Source organism: Poecilia mexicana, unplaced genomic scaffold (genome assembly GCF_051168715.1).
Source record: "Poecilia mexicana isolate PSO_F unplaced genomic scaffold, ASM5116871v1 scaffold_13, whole genome shotgun sequence".
Classification (NCBI taxonomy): Eukaryota; Metazoa; Chordata; class Actinopteri; order Cyprinodontiformes; family Poeciliidae; genus Poecilia; species Poecilia mexicana.
The window spans coordinates 9,986,144-10,008,230 of record NW_028263382.1 but is presented as its reverse complement, the minus strand read 5'-3'; the positions used below and the strand labels follow the sequence as shown (position 1 = coordinate 10,008,230).

General features: G+C 37.4%; 1 protein-coding gene across 2 annotated transcripts in view; it reads right to left on the bottom strand.

The window, feature by feature from the left end:
- cntn5 (contactin 5) overlaps positions 1-22,087 on the bottom strand; it is a 150,356-nt gene that overhangs the window by 14,634 nt on the left and 113,635 nt on the right. For both annotated transcript variants that reach the window (XM_014982727.2, XM_088011649.1), the window contains 5 exons: positions 20,672-20,816; positions 10,892-11,019; positions 10,338-10,525; positions 6,822-6,942; positions 2,580-2,738 (listed from right to left, as the gene is read on the bottom strand). In XM_014982727.2, coding sequence (XP_014838213.1) covers positions 2,580-2,738; positions 6,822-6,942; positions 10,338-10,525; positions 10,892-11,019; positions 20,672-20,816 — 741 coding nt within the window. The remainder of the gene's footprint in view (positions 1-2,579; positions 2,739-6,821; positions 6,943-10,337; positions 10,526-10,891; positions 11,020-20,671; positions 20,817-22,087) is intronic.

The following is a 22,087-nucleotide window of genomic DNA, read 5'->3' as shown; positions in this document are numbered from 1 at the left end:
CCTTGAGATGGCACTTCATTTATGCTCAAATGCAGTCCAAAAAATGGCACCATAAAATAAGCCAAAAATCTTAATTTTTTTTAATATGACAATAATAATGATCCCCTATTTTTTTCTCTAAAAGTCCTGAAATTGGATGTAAAATCAGGTTTACAATTTCTGGGTCTAATATGTCATAACTGCAGCATAATTCCTTAAGGCATTATGTCATCTGAAGTTCGGATAGGAGTGCAGAGCTAAAACCATATTTATTGTCTTTGTTCTCACTCGCTGCACAGTTTTTCATTGCCTCTGCAGATTCACTGTGACTTGGCATATTTTCACACCAGGTGGTGGTGATACAGAATTTACTTAGCACTTGGAATTTGACATTTTGATGCATGAACAACTGCTTAATTGCAGCATCAGAGCACATAAAGAAGTAGAAGGCATTACGCATTCAATCAATTCTCAGACTTTCTGCAGAACTAAACTACATAATAAATCACAATCTGTTACTGAAAAGAATGAATAAACTGAAAAGAAAATTAACCACCAATCCAGTTCTTTTCCCCCTCCAAAATTCTATAATAAAGACATGTCAACACTGATCTTGCAGTAACAAACATTACCAAAAGCTTATCCATGTCACAAATGAACTAAAGGTCTCTGAAGCAGTGCAGCTTATGTTCTTATCGCCCAAAGCAGCCGACAATGAGACCCCTCTGTCAAGCACGCTGCTCCTCAAACATAAGCTGATAGCTTTGTGTGCAAGGAGTGAGGGCTAAAATGCAATCCCTGTTACGCTAATCTGAACAAGTTAAACACTGAAAATATATCACTGACTCCTAATTGCGCTTCATTGAATTAAATATAGTTGAACAGACATAATGTGAGAGGAGTGTATACAAAGTATGATTAATATATCTTTGGGGACGTATCATTATCACACCTTGGTCTCCACTATTATTATCACACGGTATATTAAGACAGATTACACACAACGCTTAGCGAGCTTTCATCTGTTATGTCAAATAATAATAACTCATGGTTATCCTGGAAAGTTACAGAAAAGGGAATTTAATTTGCTCCAAAGATCTGAAAGTGCTACACTAGATGAATGGCGAAGTCTGGTAATTCAAGTCCAAAAGGTTAATTTTCCCATAAGTGCTGATCTGACACACAATACAATTTCCACCACTGACATTTAAACCAGACTCTTTACGTTTTACACAATTCTCCTGAAAGATACAGAATAAAAGTCTTGGTGACCTCATATGCCTTTCTGAAACGATTTAATCTGAACAGGAAGTTAAAGCGAACCAATTACATGTTTGGACGACGGGCTTCATAATACATGTTCATTACATTTTTGGTACAAATTCATTCTCAATGAGATTTCACCTGCTCAGTTCTGCCTATTTTGAGCCTCTTTCAAAATGAGCTGTTTTAGGGCCTCTTGTCACTTTAAACCCAAATAAGTTGATGCTAGCCACAACACCCAAGAGTGTTCACTCTTTATACATGTGAAAATAGCTGTAAAAGATTAGCAGTTGTACAAAAATACATCTTTGACCTGAGTCAGACCCAGAACCAGAAAAACATTGAGTCTCCTTTTTTTCGAAAAGGAAGAAGCAGTAGTTTCTAATAGCAAGTCAACAATAAAACACTCGTCTTTTCCAGCAGCCATTGTACAGCAGTTTAACCCATTGTAAAATGGTTGGAGCCATGCTGAAGCTCAGCTTGAGTTGCTAAGTGAGTAACTGGGCTCAGCTGAGGATGCTAGGTAAAGGAGTAGTCCCCGCAGATTGTGACTTAATAATGGGGAGGTTTGAGAAACGGCTTGTTTTCCAGACACCAAAAAAACATTATCCTATTGCCAGAAAACAGCTAGGTGTTCTTATTAAGTGCTTTTTGATTTTAGGAGCAACAGAGATCCAAAGGGAAGTAAAAACATAAATTAATTGTATACAAGGTCCCACTTAAGACACAAAAAGTCACTGCTGAAAAAGCTTATTGTCCAGCGTGCAGTGCTTCAACAAGAAGTTTTAAGTGCTTGTGTTGTATAGTACATGGGTATGCTTTTCAGCAGGGTGACACGTCTGAATGTCACCAACACAATGGTGGAGCTAGACTTCATTCGTCAGGGGGACTGAGCCTATTCTGGGGATCCAAAGATGACAATGACAGTTTTTTATATTTCTATGTAACCACTCTGTTTGATGAATTCAATGTGAATACAACTTTTTAAATTGAATTACTGAAATACACCAAGCTTTTTGATTATACTCAAATTCATTGAGTTGCTCCTATATGTGATCATCATTTTATTTGGTTGTAGGAATGCTGCAACACAAGCAATGCTGTGCAAAAATAATGCAGTAAATACATTTTCTTACAAAGTTATTAAAGAATGGATCCATCTAAAACTAAATTAAATCACACAATGGTATAATAATAAGGGTATTAAAACTAACTTTGCTTTAGTTAAGCCTTTTTCCCATCTCTGTTTATGACTTTGGTCAGGATTAAGATCCAAGTTTATTGCCCCACATTGAGCTTTTAAATCTAGAGGCAGCTATTTGCTCCTTATCGATTACCTGTTTTGACAGTTTGCCACCCCAACGAAAAGGGGCTCCGGGCTTGTAAATTATAGGTGCTGATAGGGCTGTGGTTGTCGAGGCCACGAGTCCAGGACAAGGTGGCTGTCGTATCTGTGATCTCCTCCACTATCACCACTCCAGGGGGTCCAGGAGGACCTGGTAGGGGAATAATTAGGAGCCAGATTAAATTATAGCTGTAAACATTTAAGCCTCTAAACAAACATCTCCAAAATGTCAGGACATAAGGACAAAGAACAAAAAAAATCAATCAGCTGCTGTTCGAAAAGTGTTTAAGGGAACCTGACGGCGTTGCACTGAATAAGACAGCGATAGGAAACTCTGCATTTTAATTCAGCTGAACATATGTTCCTTTGAGCCCTCTGAGGTAAACGCAATCTGTAAGTGCTCTGAACATCTAAGGACTTCAGGGTGAACAGATGTAAAAGAAAAGCTGGCAGGTGACATCCTCAGTAAAAATCAGTGTAATGTGCACTTTAACAGTTCCTGTAAGAGGGCTGCAATAAAAGAAGTACTTGCAATTTGGTCGTAAGAGTTAAACACAACATTTGATGTAGGAGTAGTATGATTGTCTCTTGGCTGCAGAAACAAACGTTTGAGAAAGCAGGCTACAATATGAATGCTTTGGGACTGCATAACTTGTTTTGAGCCCACGTTGGTAAAACAGCTTGTTGGTTTTAACATCTGAAAAAATGCTTATGTCTAATGTTTACTTCATGTGAAGGACATGCTATGTATCATTTCCCAGATATCCCATTTAGTGTTTAGTTTCTAGCTGTTTATTAAATTCAGACACAGCAAAAAATAAAATCCAACAATAATTAAAAACTATGGGAAACTTGTAGGAAAAAATCCAATGGAGATTAACAGACCTGATGTGGTAAAACTGAAGGACCTTGCTTGCCATTATAATACTGAGAAATAGATTTAGATCAGTCAAGCCTTACTATTGATTTTTACAAATCAGATATGTTCTGCTGGTCTGAGCTTGTTTCCACTCAAACGGCTCCTCTCTGACTTTCCCCTGATTTCAACTGCTGCCTAAAACAAGTCTTTATACTGACTCTTCCCTCCAAAGTGGATCAAGACCTCTGAATGGATACACAAACATCAATATGTGACCTGACAGCTGGGTAGTTTCAGTGCATGCACTGTACGATTGCTGTAATCATCAGGGTTTTTGTTCGGATCCCGGCTGCCAGAACTCTGACTGAATGACAGTCTCTCTTCTTTCATATCCTGTCTTGTTACGTTTTCTCTGTTTTTAAAGGCCAAATGATAGAAATACACTGGTGCCACTCTGAATCAGAAACACAGATACAATCTGAGGTTTACATACCCTCCCAGTGGATATGAAGGTCATAATGTTTAGACTTTTACTTTATGTTCTTTTTTTGTGGCCTTATCTATACGCAACAAACAACTTAAATGGTTTTTGAGGAACAAGAAAGTGGAACTTCATGTGTGACAGTATTAAAAAAACTATACATACAACCTTGAAGGTACACTGTGCACACATCAACACTAATGTCTGACAATGAGTCCCTTAACAATTTGTACCTTGACCAAATGCCCTTTTGTAGACAGCCTTGGGCATGTTTCTGACTGAACAATTGACAACTTATCTTTGCAGTGTATGGTTGAGCTCGATTTAATTGGGTGGTTCCAGGCACAGAACTGTTCTTTTTTTTAAGAATAGTGCAGAAATCTTTAAACAGAAGGTTAATAAAAGTCTGTTCAATCAATTCAACACTATCTCTGGTTTGTATTTAGAACATTTGTCCTGTTTGAAGATCCAGTTACGTCCAAGTTTCCACCAGTTGACCCAATCTTTCACCCTCTGTGCAAAGGAAATTGGTTCGCGTGTTTATGGATGACCAAGAAGCCACCAAGGCCAATGTTTACCATACTCTATCATGAAGAGACACCAGACATTATTCGCTCTGCATTTCCACAGACTGAAAAGGTCTTGACCAAGAAAGAAGAACCTACCCTATGCTTGTTACCTTCAAGCTCAACTGAAATGTGTTGACATCAACATGCATAAACTTCTGGGGAAAGTTTTAAGGGTCCCACATACGCTAGCATACGTCACTCTTCCGACACCATGCGAACTCAAACTGTTGTATGCAGCGTGGATAAGGTTGGGAGTTAACGTAAACAGTTGCAAGGATGTGCAGCTGCTAGACTGCCACTTTGTACCACACTAACAGGTGAGCACATAGTGGCAGCTGTTAATTGTCTCATAACATGATGGCCAAAAATCCTACCTGCAAGTAATGGGGCTGGTCGCCCATCAAACTTGATAGTATCTATTCAGATTGTGGGAAATGAAGTAATTTATCACGAGAAGTATGCAAACTGTACGCTCAACTATGAAATCTTAACCGTCTGCAGGCATGTTTCTGCAGACGGTTAAGATTGCAGAAACATGCAATCTTAACTGAATAATTAACAACTCCTTAGGACAATATGTCCAAAGGAGTCAATGATTGAGCTGTTTGGCTACAATAACAAGAAGAATGTGTTTCAAAAAGTTAACGTGAGGCTTTCAAACCAACTAATACTGTTGCAACCGACAAACATGGCGGCGGTAGCATGATGTTGAAGAAACTGGTTTACTGTGAAACAATGAGGGACGAAGACTACTTTGAAATTCTTCAACTACCTTTCCATAACAGCTTGGTGGTTGAGTTTTGGAAATAATTGAGTTTATTGACAGTGATTTCAATCACATCAAAACTGTTTGTGTTTGTTTGTTTGTTTGTTTGAAAAGGATAACAAATAAGCCAGAGTTAAGCTTTTTGATTTATTGACAGGGCTCAAAAGTACAATCTGTGCCAGGAAAAAACCCATAATATAAATGCTCTATAAACTCAAATATTAATATGTATGTACATATTTGAACAAATCCCTACTTTTAGATCAAAGAAAATAAAATAAAACCTGAAAAAAAACCTTTTTTTTTTTTTTTTTTTTTACATTTAGCTGACAGGTCAGAGTTCATACAGCAGCTCAGAAAACAATTCTAATCTGAAAATTTATTTTGCATCCATTCTGATCTTGAGTTTACGTAAACTTCCGAGTAGAACTTTAAATGACAACCAGGCATTCTGGGTGAACAGTTTTTGTTATTTCATACGAGGCAATCTTAAAGTTATGAGGCATAGGTCCTCTATTGCTCACTTAGAGATAATTAACCTGAAAGCTCGTAATTGTCTCACAACACGATGGTCAAAAATCCCACCTGCATGTAAAATAATCAAATGCTTTTCCACAACATTTACCAAAAACAAGTTTTATTACCAGACAATAAAAGCTAAACATTCAGCACAGTATATTAAACCTGTTCAAGCAGTCAGGCAATCTGTTAGGCACTCTCAAATTAATAATATTAAATTAACCTAGACAGGCAAAATAAGTGCGCTAAATGTGTTAATGTGCAATCGTCCCCATAAGGAGGGAAATCTCAAATGTCCAATAAAATTAACCAACCTTTTACATGTTCTGCACCAGCATTAAAGAACTTCCCTGGATAGAAGTACTATTTGGCACATTTTGCAGGATTTCTAAGACACATGTACAATGCCTTGATTGAGTATTTAAATACAACTTTTTCACATTTTCTTACATTACAATGACCATGTTTTAACACATACAAGTGCATAATTGTGAAATGACTAATAGTTTTCTAAATGTTTAAAAAATAAAAACCCTGAATGAATGAAGTTTATTAGAGCCTCTAATGAATTTATGGTGCGTAGAGTTGCCACTCATCCTGTAAAATTTATTTGGTTGTTAAATATAGTGAACAAACTGTGTCCTGTACCGGTTCAAAAAGGGACACAATTTGTTCTGTATTTTTATGTATGTCCATCACTCACATCCTGTCATCCACACATCGTCTCTAAATGTAAAACTAATGAACACAATAAATTACAAGTAATGCTGAGGCTGGTAAAATTGTTGCGGCAGAACTTGCGATGGACCTCCTGATCTGCTCTGGACCAATTCTGCTGTCACGGTTGCCAAGAGACAGACACTCCACACGCTTTCAACACCTTTTTTAAAATGTCTACTTTCATATATTTTATGTTCTATATTCTATATATATTTTATATCCTTTGTTTACAATATATTACATAATGTCAAAAAGTGATGATGAGCTTTCCAGAGCATAGCATCATAGCTCACTGCTCCATCAAAATAAAACAAGCTTACCTCGCACCAGAAGTTCTGCCTCTGCAAACACTGTGTCGGCACTGGTCTGGGCTCTGCATCCATACTTCCCAGCATGCTTCAGCAAAATGCTCCTAATCATCAGATCCACTGTTGAAGTCTGCTGCAATTTGGGAAAGGAAGGCATAAAAAAAAAAAAAAAATCAGGCGTGAGGCAACCCTAAATGTGTGTGACACAAGACGTGTGATTTCATTACATCTTGTAGAGGCTCATGTGGCTTGAGAGATTCCTGTTTAATTCAGGTGCTTGCTTGGCGCTACATTCTTCAGCTACTAGTATTTTCTTGCTACTGAAATGAGAAAAGCCTGAGGCAAGACTGGGAATAATCCAAGGTCTACAGGCAGCTGTTTAACACGAAACCTGATTAAAATTACAAACCATGCTCCAGCACAGCCTCTGTTGTGCCTTGTGAAGGACTGTCACTGCACATACTTTCTCTCTTGAGCACAGTTGTGGCCGAGAGCACCGCAGGATATAAGTTTTTTTTTTTTATGCTCACTGTTGATAAAGAAACAGTGACGTAACCATGGCAATTTGCTTTTGTGCTTTGTTTTAATTAATTAATTTCTTGGTAATTACGTTTCACTGTGTTTGGAAGATAAGTCTAGTTTCTGTATTTTTTTCCCCTCAAAACATAAAACAAAAGTTGAACGACTTTTAGAACATTAGTCAACACTAAACTGTATTTATTGAGATGCTGAGAATCGTTGGACAATTAAAAGGTCAAAAATGATATAAAGGAAGCAAAGGTTTACATACATTTCTACATAAAACATTTTTTTGAGTCGGTAATTGGATTTCATCATCTCTCCATTTCTCATACTCAGATCGACATTTGTAAAGAAACTTCATCTTGTAAAATTTATTTTGCAGAAAATTACAGTGTATTTAGACAAATATCTGCTCCTTGAACTTTGAAACCGTTTTGTCACATGAGTCATAAACTAACAATAATCAGCACGTAAACTGGAAATGGAGAACTATCCGTGGTTCTTTAAAAGAAGCTACTTCTATATTTGATTTATCCCCCTTTTTTGTGACTCCTAAGTGAAACTCTTCCAAAGTTGCCTTTATGGCAGAGAGGTTAGAAGGAAGCTTTTGTTGAAGGAAAATCTCAGGAAGTTCTTTTAAGCAGTTTGCCACAGGCCAGGTCACACGGCAAACATGTGGAGGGAGATGCTGCGGTCTACGACTCCATTTCAACGTTTGGCCTAATGACAAAACATTATGTGTGATGAACCACCGACTCTGCGTTTCATCCTGAACACACCATTGCCTCCATGAATAAAAATAGTGACAGCTTCATGTTGTGAGGTCAGGTAAGAAGCTTAATAAAACAGCAATACTTCAGCGCTACCCTTTCTAATATACATACATACATGGATTAAATCAAGCCATATTCATGTGTTAGAATGACCAAGTCAAATTCCGACCTTTAATATAGTTAAATATCGCTAGTCTGACACAACAAGTTAAAGATGGTTGCTTTAGCTGATCTGACACACTTTGGGGTGTTCTGCAAAGAGCAATGAGGTGAAATTACCTTCTGAGATGTCCAAGAATGCAAGAAAGATAGAATATAACCTAAAGCCATGCTTTTCAGATTTTATTTATGATTTTCTTTTTAAGCTGTGTATCCTTTTCCTTCCACTTCATCATTAAGGACAATGGATGTTGGGCTATCGGATAAAATCCCAATGAGGTATATTAAGCTGTAATGGGGACAGATTGTGTAAAAACTCAAGAGGTATGAATATTTTGCATTACACTGTAGCCATGAAATGCGTAATCTAAAGACAATGTTAATCAAGGTTTATATACTATCATATGAACTACATACACACAAATGTATGTCAATTTGTGCTCCACTACTGAGATTTAAGAATGTTTAACACCCAATATGTTTACATTCTAAGTTGAGGAAACACTCTCCTTTTTTATCTGTGGAATAACAGATTCACATTTGGAAAGATAAAATATCACACAAGTAAGTGAAGATGACACACTGCATTTTTACAAGTAGCAGCTTTCTTCAGATGCTTCTTTAAGACTCCAGCCTTATTCTGTCCATATGTCGAGTATCATTAAAACAGCCCTCTTTAACCACCGTAGCAGCAACTGTGAGTCTTTTTAATGAGTATTCTGATTATTCCAGCAGCTGCCAGGTTGTTGTGAATGACATCACCTCAGCAATTCTTTCACCATCTTGTCTCACTCCTTCAACCTGCATCGCTGTCTGGAAAGGATACTCTTATTCTCAATATAAATTTTGATTAATTTGCATTAACAGTTTTGTTCTTTAACTGGCCTAAAACTATGAGTCATTTTCTTTACGTTGTTTTTTTTATACATGCTGGCATTTAGCAGTGTCAGAACTTTGCAGAAACCTTGATTTCTAATAACCCACATGACAAAGTGAGGCATTCACTGATGTGTTTTGATACCTAGATTGCTGAAGCAGTACTGATTAGCAGTATTATGGCTTGATATATGCTTTTTGATTACAGCTGTACCTCTTATGTTTCCTCTGATTTTCATTTGTTCTGATATTTGTTATTTTCCCACACGGAGCAAAAAAAAAAAAAAAAAAAAAAAAAAAAAGCCATTTATGGATGTGCAAAGTAAAAGCATAAGCTGTTTTTTTAAATACTTTATAGATAAAAGATAAGGTATACTGAGCTACACTTATTTCAAAAGAACTTTATTTTTTCCTTCATCCTAGGTTTCCTAAATAAGCTAAACCAATAAACCTGCCTTGCCTTGACTCTGTTAAATTAAATTATTAATCACAAGAGGGTGTATTCATTCATCGGAAAAAATAAATAAAATCAGGAGTCAAATTTAAGTATAAAAGCACCAAAATGTTTTTTTAAATAACGTTTTTTATATATTTGTTATATTACTGAAGGCAAAAATGATTTTGTTAGTTGTGCAATTTTTACCATACTTTTTCTTTCCACTCAATTTTCTACTATTTTGTTAAATAGCACTGTGTGAAGATGCATTTTTGTTCATTTCTCTGTGTAACAGTGAACAGTCTTCTCCATGACTGTGTAGGCTACTGAATATAGTTTCTGTATTAAAAGTACATTTCTAAAGAATGTATGTAGTTTTACATTTTTTGGGATAAACAGCAAATGTTGGTTTTATTAGTTTACGGTCATAGTCTTAAAAAAATAACAGACATAAGCTCGTAAAAACAACATGACTCATAGGTCTCTCTTTGTATATTAACTTGTTGAAATAACTATAAATTTTAAGATTGCCTTTGAATTGTATCGCAGACTATTTACCACAGAAATTACATTAAGAGGTTGAAAAACGCTTTGAATAAAAACAAATAAATTAATAATTTTATAAAATAGTGTAAAAAAACAAAGTAGTAAACCTAAAACATACAACAATCTAGAAAGGATAAATGAGAAAATAAGACAGCAGGAAAACAGAAGGTTATCCAATACGATAAAGTTAGGCTTAGACTTAGCTTCTCTCCTTACTTTTGCTCTTACTGTCTGGATGTACTCAAAGTGGCTGCCATCTTGCTGAAAGTCGATCGGTTTCTGGTTGAAGAACCACTGAAAAGCCACATCCAGCGACGTGTCGTGTGTTGCTTTGCAGCTCAGTACGACGCTCTCCCCTACGGTCACCTCCACTCTGCTCGGGCTCAGCACCACACGCATGGCCTCTGGAAGCACAAAACTGCTGCACTGTCACCGCAGGCTAACCCAAAGTCAAACCACTGCATTTTTTGTTTCCACATCAGTGCCAAAAAACATGTTCAGGACCCCTAAAAGTAACTTCTGGAGGGATAAAATATCCTGCTTGACTCATCTACACTAGTGCATCTATAAGAGAGACGGTTATGCTATTAAAACCTGCTACTGTATTATGACTCTTGAATGTTAAAGCCCTTCTTCATGGCTGATCAAGCACAATAAATTTCCTGGCACCCATGCAATGGTGGGGGGGCAAAATGACATTGGGGACTGTTTACTGAGGGCTGACTTGTGCTAATTTGGCAGAAAATAAAGGCCTCTGGGGCATCACTTACCTTTTACCCACAGTATGGCAGTCATCTCTGCAGAGCCCAGCTGATTCTCTGCCCGGCACACATAGTTCCCTTCATCCGCTCGGCTGGAGTTAACAATTTTCAAAGTGTTGTTCCGCAACACCATAATCCTATCAAAAAGGAGGCTGAAATCAATACTGGCATGGGAGTCAAATTTATACACCAGCTGAACTTAGGACATGAAGTCATTTGTTAGTTGTACAGAGTTAAAAGTATAGAAATGTTCACCCTGCTGGGGTATTTTTGGCAGAATAATCCAGCTGGGGTATATAAAATAAAAATAAGCATTTGAAAGATAACTTCAAAATGAATCATTTTAAAAGGAGAAGAGCAAAATACAAGAGAATCCCAGTAAACTTCAGTGACATTGGAAGGTTAACTTGTTTCAGCAGTTAAGTTGAAACAAGTTATATTTATGTACCGGTGGGTAAATAAATATCCACCTTCTCTCTCGGGTGGAGAGAGAAGGAGAAGATGTGCAACAAAAGGCCGAAGAGCAGGACGCGATCCCTGGATAACTGGGTTGAGGACCATGATGGTCGCTTTACCAACTGAGCCACCGAGCCCCCGTGTTCACCTCAGTTTTAAAGAGTACTGCTTACAGCTCAAAAAAATCCAGAATTTTGTTTCTTCTATAATCCAATCATTAGATTTTATAACACCAGAAACAGACAGTATGCAGTCAGGACGAAGAATGCTAGCTTTACAGTTAATACCATCCAATAATGTTGTCAACACACATGATACCGTTGCAGAAGAGAAACGCAGAAGCAACACAAAAGACTGCAGCTTTGATAGGATCATGAAGCAAAGCCCATTCATGAAATTAGTGGAGTTTCACCTCACAGTGACACATGCTTATTGCCTCTATGACTCACTGATGTAATAATTCATGGAAAAGAATCCCCCAGCAATTATTCAACAGACACTGTAATAAACATGTGCATGAGGTTGACATTTAAAAAATTTTTTTGGTCTTTTTAAAAGTAAACTTGCCCTACTTTTCTTCAAAATGGACAGAAACAAACATTCGAAATATACCACTTCATCCAAGATCACTGCTGTAAAACCTTTTCAGTTAAACTCATGCATAAGATTTATTGTTTTATCATGTGAGAATTATTAAGTAGGTTTATGTCTCGTGATGTTGCTCTGAGCAGATGAGAGTTTTCTATTCACTGAGGCTAAATAAAGAAATGTTGGGAACATGTTTGGAGATTGCCAACTGCAAAAACCCAGAATTTGCATAATAATCACTTCCATATGCCTTCCTGATCAAAATTGATTTGCTGATTCCCAGTGAAAGCGTCTTCCTCTGTACAAATCCTCTCAGCTCATTGCCGTTCACATGTAAAAGGATCCGCTTGATATCAAATTGTTTCCGACATTTATGTCGGGTCCATAAATATCTTCAAACTGGAGTGTTAATGACGCCTACTGATTTGGCAAATCCCTCTCAGGTGACTTTTGAATTGGGTTTAACTAGAACAAATGAGGGAGATGACATGCTAAAAAGAGCCACAGCTGGTACACAAGACAGGAGAGGGTGACGATATTACAGTCTGAGGTGTCATTTTAGATTACTGTATGGGCACAAATATTGCGCAAATTGGATTCTATAACACCCGACGTCTCCCGGCTCCCCTAAATACACTTTACAGACACCCAATTTGCCAAACCATTGTTTTGGGGGATGGTGTCAGATTCCAACAAGCCAATACTGTTACAAAATGATTTTGTGCACGAAATGATATCAGCAGAGTGCCCTTCACCAACATGGTGTATTCTGTTTGGAGGTGAAAACACATGGCCATCAGCTTCAAAAACAAACATCTGTGTCATGCATCCAGGACTCTGCTTTTCAGAAGATTGCAGGAAATTATTTTAGGCTTTTTGCTGCAGCTATAAACCTTGGTTTTCCATGAGGTGTTCTAAAGTCAAGCATCGTTCTGATGTTGATGATAATCTCTGGTCAAGGGAACAAGAGCAACAGGAAGTCCAACAAGCAGATAAGAGCTGTTACATGCTGTGCAGGGATATTTCTTCCCCCCTAAACTAAAACAGGTTTGTTGTCATTGTAGCATTTTTCTTCTCTTTCATTTCAAAGATGTCATGCTGTGCAATTTTTATTTTCTGTTCGCTGCACATGACTTCACATGGAACAAAGGGAAAATTTTCTATTTTCAGCAGGAGAAATGCATTTGTACACAAGTGCGTATCGCTTTCTGTGCATGCCCCTTCTTGTATGTCTTCACCTGTAGAAAATGTGATAAAGATAAGTAAATATGATGTCACATTTACAAACTTGGATTGAATTGGATGATGGAAACAATCTATGGTTTTGGTAAACATTCGAGTTGAAGTGGCTCATATTACTAGAGCTGATGTTCAGTTTGGTTGTTGTTTTTTTTGTTTTTTTTTTCTCATAAAGGAAAAAACCACAACTGTTTGGCACAAACTGTAATTTTCAACTAGAATCGTTACCGGATATATCGGCATCAGCCTCTTCACTGAGTTGCTGCTGAGGATGTTCTCCCTGTGCATGGTGGGTTCTCTCCGGGTACTCCGGTTTCCTCCCACAGTCCAAAAACATGTCAGGTTAATTGGCCTCTCCAAATTGCCCCTAGGTATGAATGTGTGTGTATGCATGGTTGTTTGTCTCTGTGTTGCCCTGCGACAGACTGGCGACCTGTCCAGGGTGACCCCCGCCTCTCGCCCGGAACGTTAGCTGGAGAGGCACCAGCAACCCTCCTGACCCCACTAAGGGACAAGGGTGTAAAGAAAATGGATGGATGGATGGAGATCATTCATGTTACTTCTTTGAAAGAAACTTTTTATTTAGAAATGTGAACTGCGGATGCGGATATTATCGCTCGGGGCGTCTGTGCTTGCTACACCACTGAGACGTCATTTTAGGCTTGAACTGCCTCAGTAATGGGCCAACTCCTTTTTGCATGACTTACACAAAACACTAGACTTTTTCAGCGTCCCATCAGATCATATTTTTGAAGAAAAAATGTATGGCCAGTGAGCCAAAAGGAACAGCTCTGTTGTCCGTCAGTGTTGCTTGTGGACGTCAGATTTGCATGAGAACCAGAAACACGAAATATAAAGCTTCCGGCTTTGGACTTCCAGAACTAATTATTTGCAAATCAGTTGTTGAGTTGGTGACAAAAACAGGATCTGAGGTTGTATCCAAGTTACACATCACTTTTTGTTTATGAAATGAAATGACACTGGCCCTTTTCCCACCACCGGCAGGCAAAGCAGGTTAATTTATCAGGGGTTTTTGTGTACAAAATACAAAAACAGTGCCAATTTGTTGTTTAAACAAATCCCAACAAATTCAGTGGTTCAAAAATGTTACTTTTTTGTCACAAACCAAGGTTGCCACAGCACAGCACCCTCCTGTGTCCCACAGCTGCGTGCTCACGTAGCTGGCAGATACTTTACAACGTCCTGATTCAAACCCCTGGAAAGGGAGGGAGCAGAACTCAAAATAGGACCCTCTGGGTCTACTCTGTCACCTGAGCCATTGCAGTCCGTTAATTTTATGGACAATTTAGACATTGTCTATAGAGATTTTCAAATAAAAAAATGCTCAGTGAGAAATTCTCTGACATCAGCATAGCAGGTTAGAGATGCCATAAATGTCAGCACAATTATATAACATTTCTTCAAGCCATGCTATGCTAAGGAGACGTTCTGTGCCCTGATGAAAACTCACTCACCTCAATATGCTGAAAGCTTGAAATGCATCCAATTGCAGTGTAGTCGTCCCTTTTTTTTTTTTTTTGACCAATTTAATTAAATATTTTTGGACTAATTGAGGCAGCCATAGCCTGTGCATGAAGATTACACTTTCAACCATGTACAGAAAAATACAAAAAACAATAGGCAATGGCATCATAGCAAAAGTGACTCCAACAATTTATACACTTATGACCACTAAAAGCTCCATATCCAGCAGGGATAAACATGGTGTGCATTAAAGGAAACACTAATGTAATGAGGACAGATTCAGTAGGTAAAGAAATGTCTCACCAAGGTTTTGATGCCACACAAACATTCATTTCTATGTTTCTTTGTGTGTACAAAGTACAAAGCAGCTTTATATCAGATCTTGTGGCTTTCAAGGATCACAACAGGCTGCCATTTGAATAATTACAGTATAATTTGAAACTCATCAAAGGAAAATTTCTAGTACAATGTTTGCAGAGAATGCTACACAATGGGAAATAAAGTACGTCTAGGGTTCTTTGTTCCCCTGCATCACTATTTCCATAAATCTAAATAAGTAGTGCTTTCATCTTGTGTAGGATCGGGGCTCCACGCGACGCAACCTAAATGTTACTGCATTCAGTGAATTGAGGAAAAAAAAACAAAAAACTGTCAAACTGATGTGCATATCACCAGGCGGTTCTCAAAGAAAGCCCAAGTGTAACATGGAGGAAAACAAACCTGCAAACATCACTCCTGCATTCATAAGTAGGCCCTCATTCAGCTGAAGGACACAAACAAGTCGGTGCAAACATTTTGGTTTGACTTGTAACAGCTGGGGAATTAAGTGCTTGACATAAGATCGTATAGGACTTAACTATATCCAACGAGGCTGCTTGCAGCTATGCGTGGATTTGGCTGAAGGGCAGAAATCACATCAGTATCTTGTTTTGTTATCATGCTGTATTTTTTTCCCCAAAGAATCAAATGAAACTATTTGTTTGAATTACATAACATTTATTTTGGATTTGATTTTAAGAAAGAAAATCAATGAAGATGCTGGTATATTTTTTGTTTTTTTAGAGGGAACATATTGCTCACATTGAAATATTTTAATAAAGCCAACCTTAAACTTTAAACTTATTTAATCAACAGAAAAAAAAATCCCACGCTGAGAAATAATTATCCTGAACAACATCCTGTAGCACAAATACATCCAAGAACTCATTAAAATAAATATACCCATTTTCTTATTATTATTATTTTACACTTTATAGGATGATTAGTGTCTAGGAACTTCAAAATCTAGACTTTTGTTTTAATTTCCTTGGGACATAAACATGAGATTACAACGGTCACCACTGGCCACGACCCTGAATGAAAATCAAATGTTTGTCTTTTTATCTAGTGATCTGGATGGTAAGGTAGTAAAAAAAAAAAAAAAACCCTCTAAAGCAGCAAATTGTGGCATTGTGTGGGTCTTTAAGTCTCCATAACATTTAGAGAATATCTAGATGAACAAAGTTTAAGAATCAAACAAGAAAAGGCGTCTTTCCTTTTTCCTGATAAGTTTAAACAATAAGTTTCAACTCTTTCTTTTGCTCAAGTCTAGAATGACTTTAACTAGAATCTTGTGCTCTGGTGAATAGTTAAAGGTTCCTCTCTTTGTATGCTACAGGTCAATCTTAAGGATGTTTCAAAGGGTCTGTTCAAATTCAGGGACTTCAGTCTTTGAAGGCTGCATTTAAAGAATAAAGTCACAGCGGTGGAACGAAGGCTTTCCAAATTCTAAGACGATTTCAAATGTGTCCTTCTTATTCTCTGATCTGAAGAATGAATGTGGTGTAGCCCACCCTATCCAATACTGTGGGCTAAGCGGGAGATATTTGTTTTGTACCAATGCCGAATGAAGTAGGAGAGGAGTTACATTTTACATATATTAAAATCTGTAGATACAAAATTTAAAATGGCAATAGGTCAACCAATAAATCTAAAGCTAAACTGTCCAATTTCACAGTTGCTCAAATCTGGTCTTTGTGGTCAAAGAAAGAATGTGGGAGTTTGGCCCTTTAATTTTAATATTCTTTATACATTTAAAATACATTTATGTAGGCCTGTAGAGAATCTGATTAAATTTAAAATAAAATAAACAGAGTTCAGCATTAAGATACCCGATGCACTAGAATGTAGTTTAGCGAGTAAAAAAAAAAAAGGGTTTTATTCAACATCAAGCAAAAGGCATTGAAAGGTTTCTTGATAATTTCTCTACTGTTGGGTATTTATCCTTGCAACACAGAGCACTTTCAACACCAGCAAGGTGATTGGAAATGGCAACGAAAGACTCATGGGGGTGAAACGAAATCTACCTACACATAGACAGTTAGGCAACCATCCACAGCCAGGAGACATTTTTCAAATTATGGAGGATATTCACATCCGACAAGGACACTGAGGCAGAAAGGACAAGATAGAGACTACTGGGTATACAGAATATGCAAATGAAGCCAACCTTAAAGAGAACCTAGAGGAAACAGCAAAACATCACAGAAAACCTTTATCATTTGGTAACAAATCTGTTGATTTGAAGGGTGTCAGAGGTAGAATGCAAACAGAGTGATCATTGCTTAAATGCTGAATCATTAAATTTGAGCAGATTCTTTAAAAAGTTTGGCAAAGAGAATAGAAATTCCCAAATTACTCACTTACAGTCTGACAGTAAGTCTGTATATTTCAAATGAATCTGCCACGTGTTCTCAAGCTAATGGGATTAATACCTTCTGTTTAAGAGACAAAAGCCCTGAACATTACCGGAAATCCATGTTAATTACAAACCTTCATTAAGTCAGCACAGCTGTCAATGTCAGATAAACGCGAGGCGGCTTCGATTCCTCCCCTCCTCCTTCAAGAACACAGCGTCTCTCCATCCATACACTCTTTACTATAGATGGTGTCAGAAAATCCTTGCAGGAGTCACCCTGACCCGGACCTTACAATGCACGGCTTCTCCCACTTTGTTTTAGCCGTTTGAGATTGCAATCAGCCCTTCACAAGGTTGATCGCGATTTAAACAGTGACTCTCCTAAACACGGCGTCATCCACTTCATTAACTCACTTTGGGACATTTAAGTTGCAAAAGACAGGCCATTAAGGGCGTCAAACTGAAACGAGGTTTCAGTCTCAGACAATAAAGCCACTTTCTGTTGCATCCTAGCTTTACTAAAAGAGAGATTATAGGAGGATGAATCATACACATCTGTAATATCAGATTCAATAGTGAAAGCAAGTGGTAGGCACCGTTAAATAAAATGTTAGTTGCGTCAACTCTGCAGCTCTAATCATAAACATTAGTTCTGCCAATCCTAAAGCGCTTCACCAACATGGTATGTGGCAGAAGCTAATCCTAAAGTGCTAACTTCAATTCAAATTGAAAGACAACAAACCCCAATATCAATTTCATTTTGACAGATATTGTTTATGTTCATATATTTTTCTGTTGTGTCCATTTTTTATTTTGTTCCTGCATGTTTCTTGTTCGAAATACAGTTGTTGGGGGGAGGGAGGGGTGAAAGATTGATAATGTGACAAAATTGGAGTTGCTGCATGAACAGTGTTGGCACCCTTCAGAATAAGAGCATGTTTAAAATGCCTAACTGAAGGATTAACAGTTGATAACCAAAATTTCAATGAAGATATTGAAGCTTATTCAACTGAAAATTTACAAAGCGCCCCAGTAAATTAGCGCTTTATAGTTTATCAGGAAAAAACTAAATTGGAGGAGCTAAGTGTCTTAAACATTGACAAAGTTAGCAAAAACGCCAAGTGAAAAATTAGCTCTGCTGTTAGCACTCTAGCAAAAGTGTGCCCCCCACTGGTGAAAGTAAATTGCTCTAAGATGAAAGATAACAGCCTTGAAAAAATATATTCATACCCCTCACCTCAGCCACCTAATTAGTAAGTGGATTCCACATTTGAGTAATTTAATCTTAACACAACTGCAGCTGTTTCACAACTTCAAAAGAGTTTTGCAGTTTCCAAGTACTGCAAAAGAGTGACACTAACTTCTGCTGAGTACATTAGTGAACAAACAGCTACAGATACTAAGCCTTGGAGCACATTGTGGAGAAATTTAACAAAAGGTTTGACTATGAAGCACTATTTCCAGCTTTGAACAACTCACAGCTCCATGTAATCCATTATCAACTACAATCTAACCCACCGATCTGGCTTGTATGAGAGGCAGGAAGAAGGTAATTGCTTAAAGAAACCCAAATTAAGTTGCATTTGTAGTTTGCTACAAACTCTGTGTGGGGCACATCAAACAAGAAGGTTGGATAAAAATTAAAAGTGAACTTTTTGGCAAACCACTGTATGTGGGAACGAAGCACTAAGGCTGAAAACCTGATACATTTTTCAACAGCAACATGGTAGGTGGTCAGAAGTGATGGGGAGATGGATGTAATTAAATAAAGGGCAGAGAAACAAATTAGGTGCTTCAAAAGACTTACGGCTGGGGCAGAGGCCCAGCAGGATAATGAGACTAAGAGTAAATAAAGCTTATTCCTATTCATTAATAGCCCAGTCACACCTAATTCTAATTGGAAATTTGCAGTAAGACTTTGAGCTAATTTGCAAAGCAAAACTGGCAAAAATTCTGAGTCCAAATGTTCAAAACTGATGGAAACACACCCCAAAAGATCTGCAGCTGGACCAGCAGCCAAAGATAGTTCTAGAAACCAGGGGAAATTAATTTAAAAAAAAATCATATAACATGTTTTAAGTCTTTCCTTCCATTTCAAAATTATGTGTGACTGAGATTAATCACCACATAATCAACACTTCAATAAAACAGATAACCCTGCTGTAATTTGACAAACTGAAACACTTTAAACAATATTCTTAACTGTAGTCTTTTTCAGAACATTGTTTTAAACAAGGTCATAAACAAATATAAGGTAATCCAAAACCGTACCAGTGTAGTTCAAAACAAAGGCGAATTTCACCCTCCAGTGACATAATGGCAACAAACCCATACCCAAATCCTCTTCAATCCACCTGTTGGAGTTGTAAAGATTTGTAGCTGTCTGTTTGAAGGAGCCACACACACTGAGGATCTGATTATCAACCCGCTGCCCTTGCCATGAGTCTGTTGAACAGACTACTAAATCTTAGCTGATAAACAAACGTCTCCTTCCCTCACTCAGAACTTTGGATTCTCAGCAGTAAGTGATAATTTCAGCTGCGTCGCTCACTTTGATTGATGGGTTCTTGTGCGTACGCGGGCCCCATCAGGTGCAGGCAGGAGATGCTTCTCATAAAAGATGAAGCGGGAAACTTGCAAGCGGATTCCAAATGAAATTGTAGGGACTAAATTGTCAGCATTCTGGAGGAGCAGAGGGGGTTAAGTATGAGCCTCCAAAGCTCTGCTGGTACCTATAGTGTTTTATTCCAACAGTGACACTTAATTTCAGAAACTGTAATAAAAATGTGACGTGTTGGAACAAGACATGTCTACCAACCCTCACAGGCCTGGGCCAGAATGATAACAGTTGGATTTTTGCTTTAACACCATGAGAAGAGAAAAAAAAAACTTTTATGAGCCAATCTAATTGTAAAGGGCAATAAAATCTTTAAATATTACAGCATAAAGGACAATAAAAATTTAATGCTATTTAAAACAAAACACTTGAAATTGAAATAAATTCTTCTTTAAACCATCTAGCCTGTTATTATTTTTAGTGTGCAATAAGGGGATTACGTCAGAATATTAACTAGTCTATTTAAATTTTCCATGAATTGAACTATATATGACGATATATAATATTAATAAAGATTCAGCAAACAGGTGTTTTGAATCACCTGTCCAATTTTTGTAACATTCTTTTTATATCATAGAAACTTAAACCACAACATGCATCAGGCAGCTCACAGTTATTGCACGCTCAGACTAGAGCCTGGCTTTTGTGAAAGCAAACAGCTCACCTATTTCAGATCTTGTACTGCTTCAGCATGAGAGGGTTTAAATAAATCACTAGAGTGTTTTACCTTTTGTTTGGTTGTATCCTCCTGTCTCCTCTTTTCCATGTTATGCGGGGTTTGGGCGATGCTTTCGGCTTGCATTCCAGGGACACGTCTTTTCCGAGCGTGGCTATGACCCGTATCGGATTGGGGACGAAGACGGGTGGAGACGCTGGGTGGGACAGACAATCAACGTTTTTTTTTTTTTTTTAACTGTGGATTTATGAATCAACATGATCATTGAATAAATTTGAATAGATATTGTATTAAAAATAAAAGCTTTTTGTTGTTTGTTTTACAGAATCACTAGTGCCACAGTTACTGGACTGCATACTTTTCCTTTTTTAGGTCAAACAAAGTTCCAAGGAATTTCTAATTACTAATGTATGACTTCATGTTTTCCTGGGGTATAAATATGACATGACACATTTTAATTAGCCACTGGTCAGTGAGCTACACAAGGTTCCACATTTATCATGCCACCCTGCACAATCAGCAGGATGAAAGGTGAACATCTATGGGGGAATTTTCCTGCCATAATCCAAAAGCAAACATTTTCAGGCTGAAAGCAGGATTTCGCATCTATTGTCCTCAAAACTTTTAATACTTTCGCTCCTGCTTTCAAAATAAAAATGTTAACAAAACTATTAAACGTTTTGAGAATATAAGACGTAAAATCCTGCTTTCAAACTGGAAATGTGTACTTCTGAATTATGGCAGAAAAGTTCCCCCATAAAACATCTGCTTAAATATTTGCATTTTTGGGCCACCAATATTTGCACTGCGCATGTTACAGTCTAATTAACTTTTGCATCGTCATTTATTTCCTCAAGATAAACTGCCGGCTCCTCAAATGGATTAACACAATGTTGCATTCTCTTTAGTTTTCTCTGGTCTGTAATGGAGACTTGAATTTAACGTGCATTTCAGCCAAAGGTTTGTAATGCACTTCTTAACCATTTTTGAATTGTAAGTATTGATTTTATTTTTTAGCCAAGACTGTGTCTCTGCTAATGACATCTTCAATAAATTTTTTGATCCCAGGCTTAGTTTATGGACTGAACAGACAGAAACAGTTAATGTTATACAGTTTGAACTTTTTGATTTTATTTTTGAACCATTTTTAATTTTGAGGTGTTGATTTTATTTTTGAACCATTATATATTGTAGAGTGTTGTTTTTTTTTTGAACCATTTTTGTAAAGTGTTGATTTTATTTTTGAACCCTTGTTTATTGTAGAGTGTTGGTTTTATTTTAGAACCATTTTTAATTTTGAGGTGTTGATTTTATTTTTGAACCCTTGTTTATTTTGAGGTGTTGATTGTGTGAAAGACCTTACACATGAATTGCCCCATACGGGGTTTGAACCGATGACCTCAGCATTACCAGCACGGTGCTCTAACCTGCTGAGCTAACTCACCTACCTTACAAACTGTTGAGTTT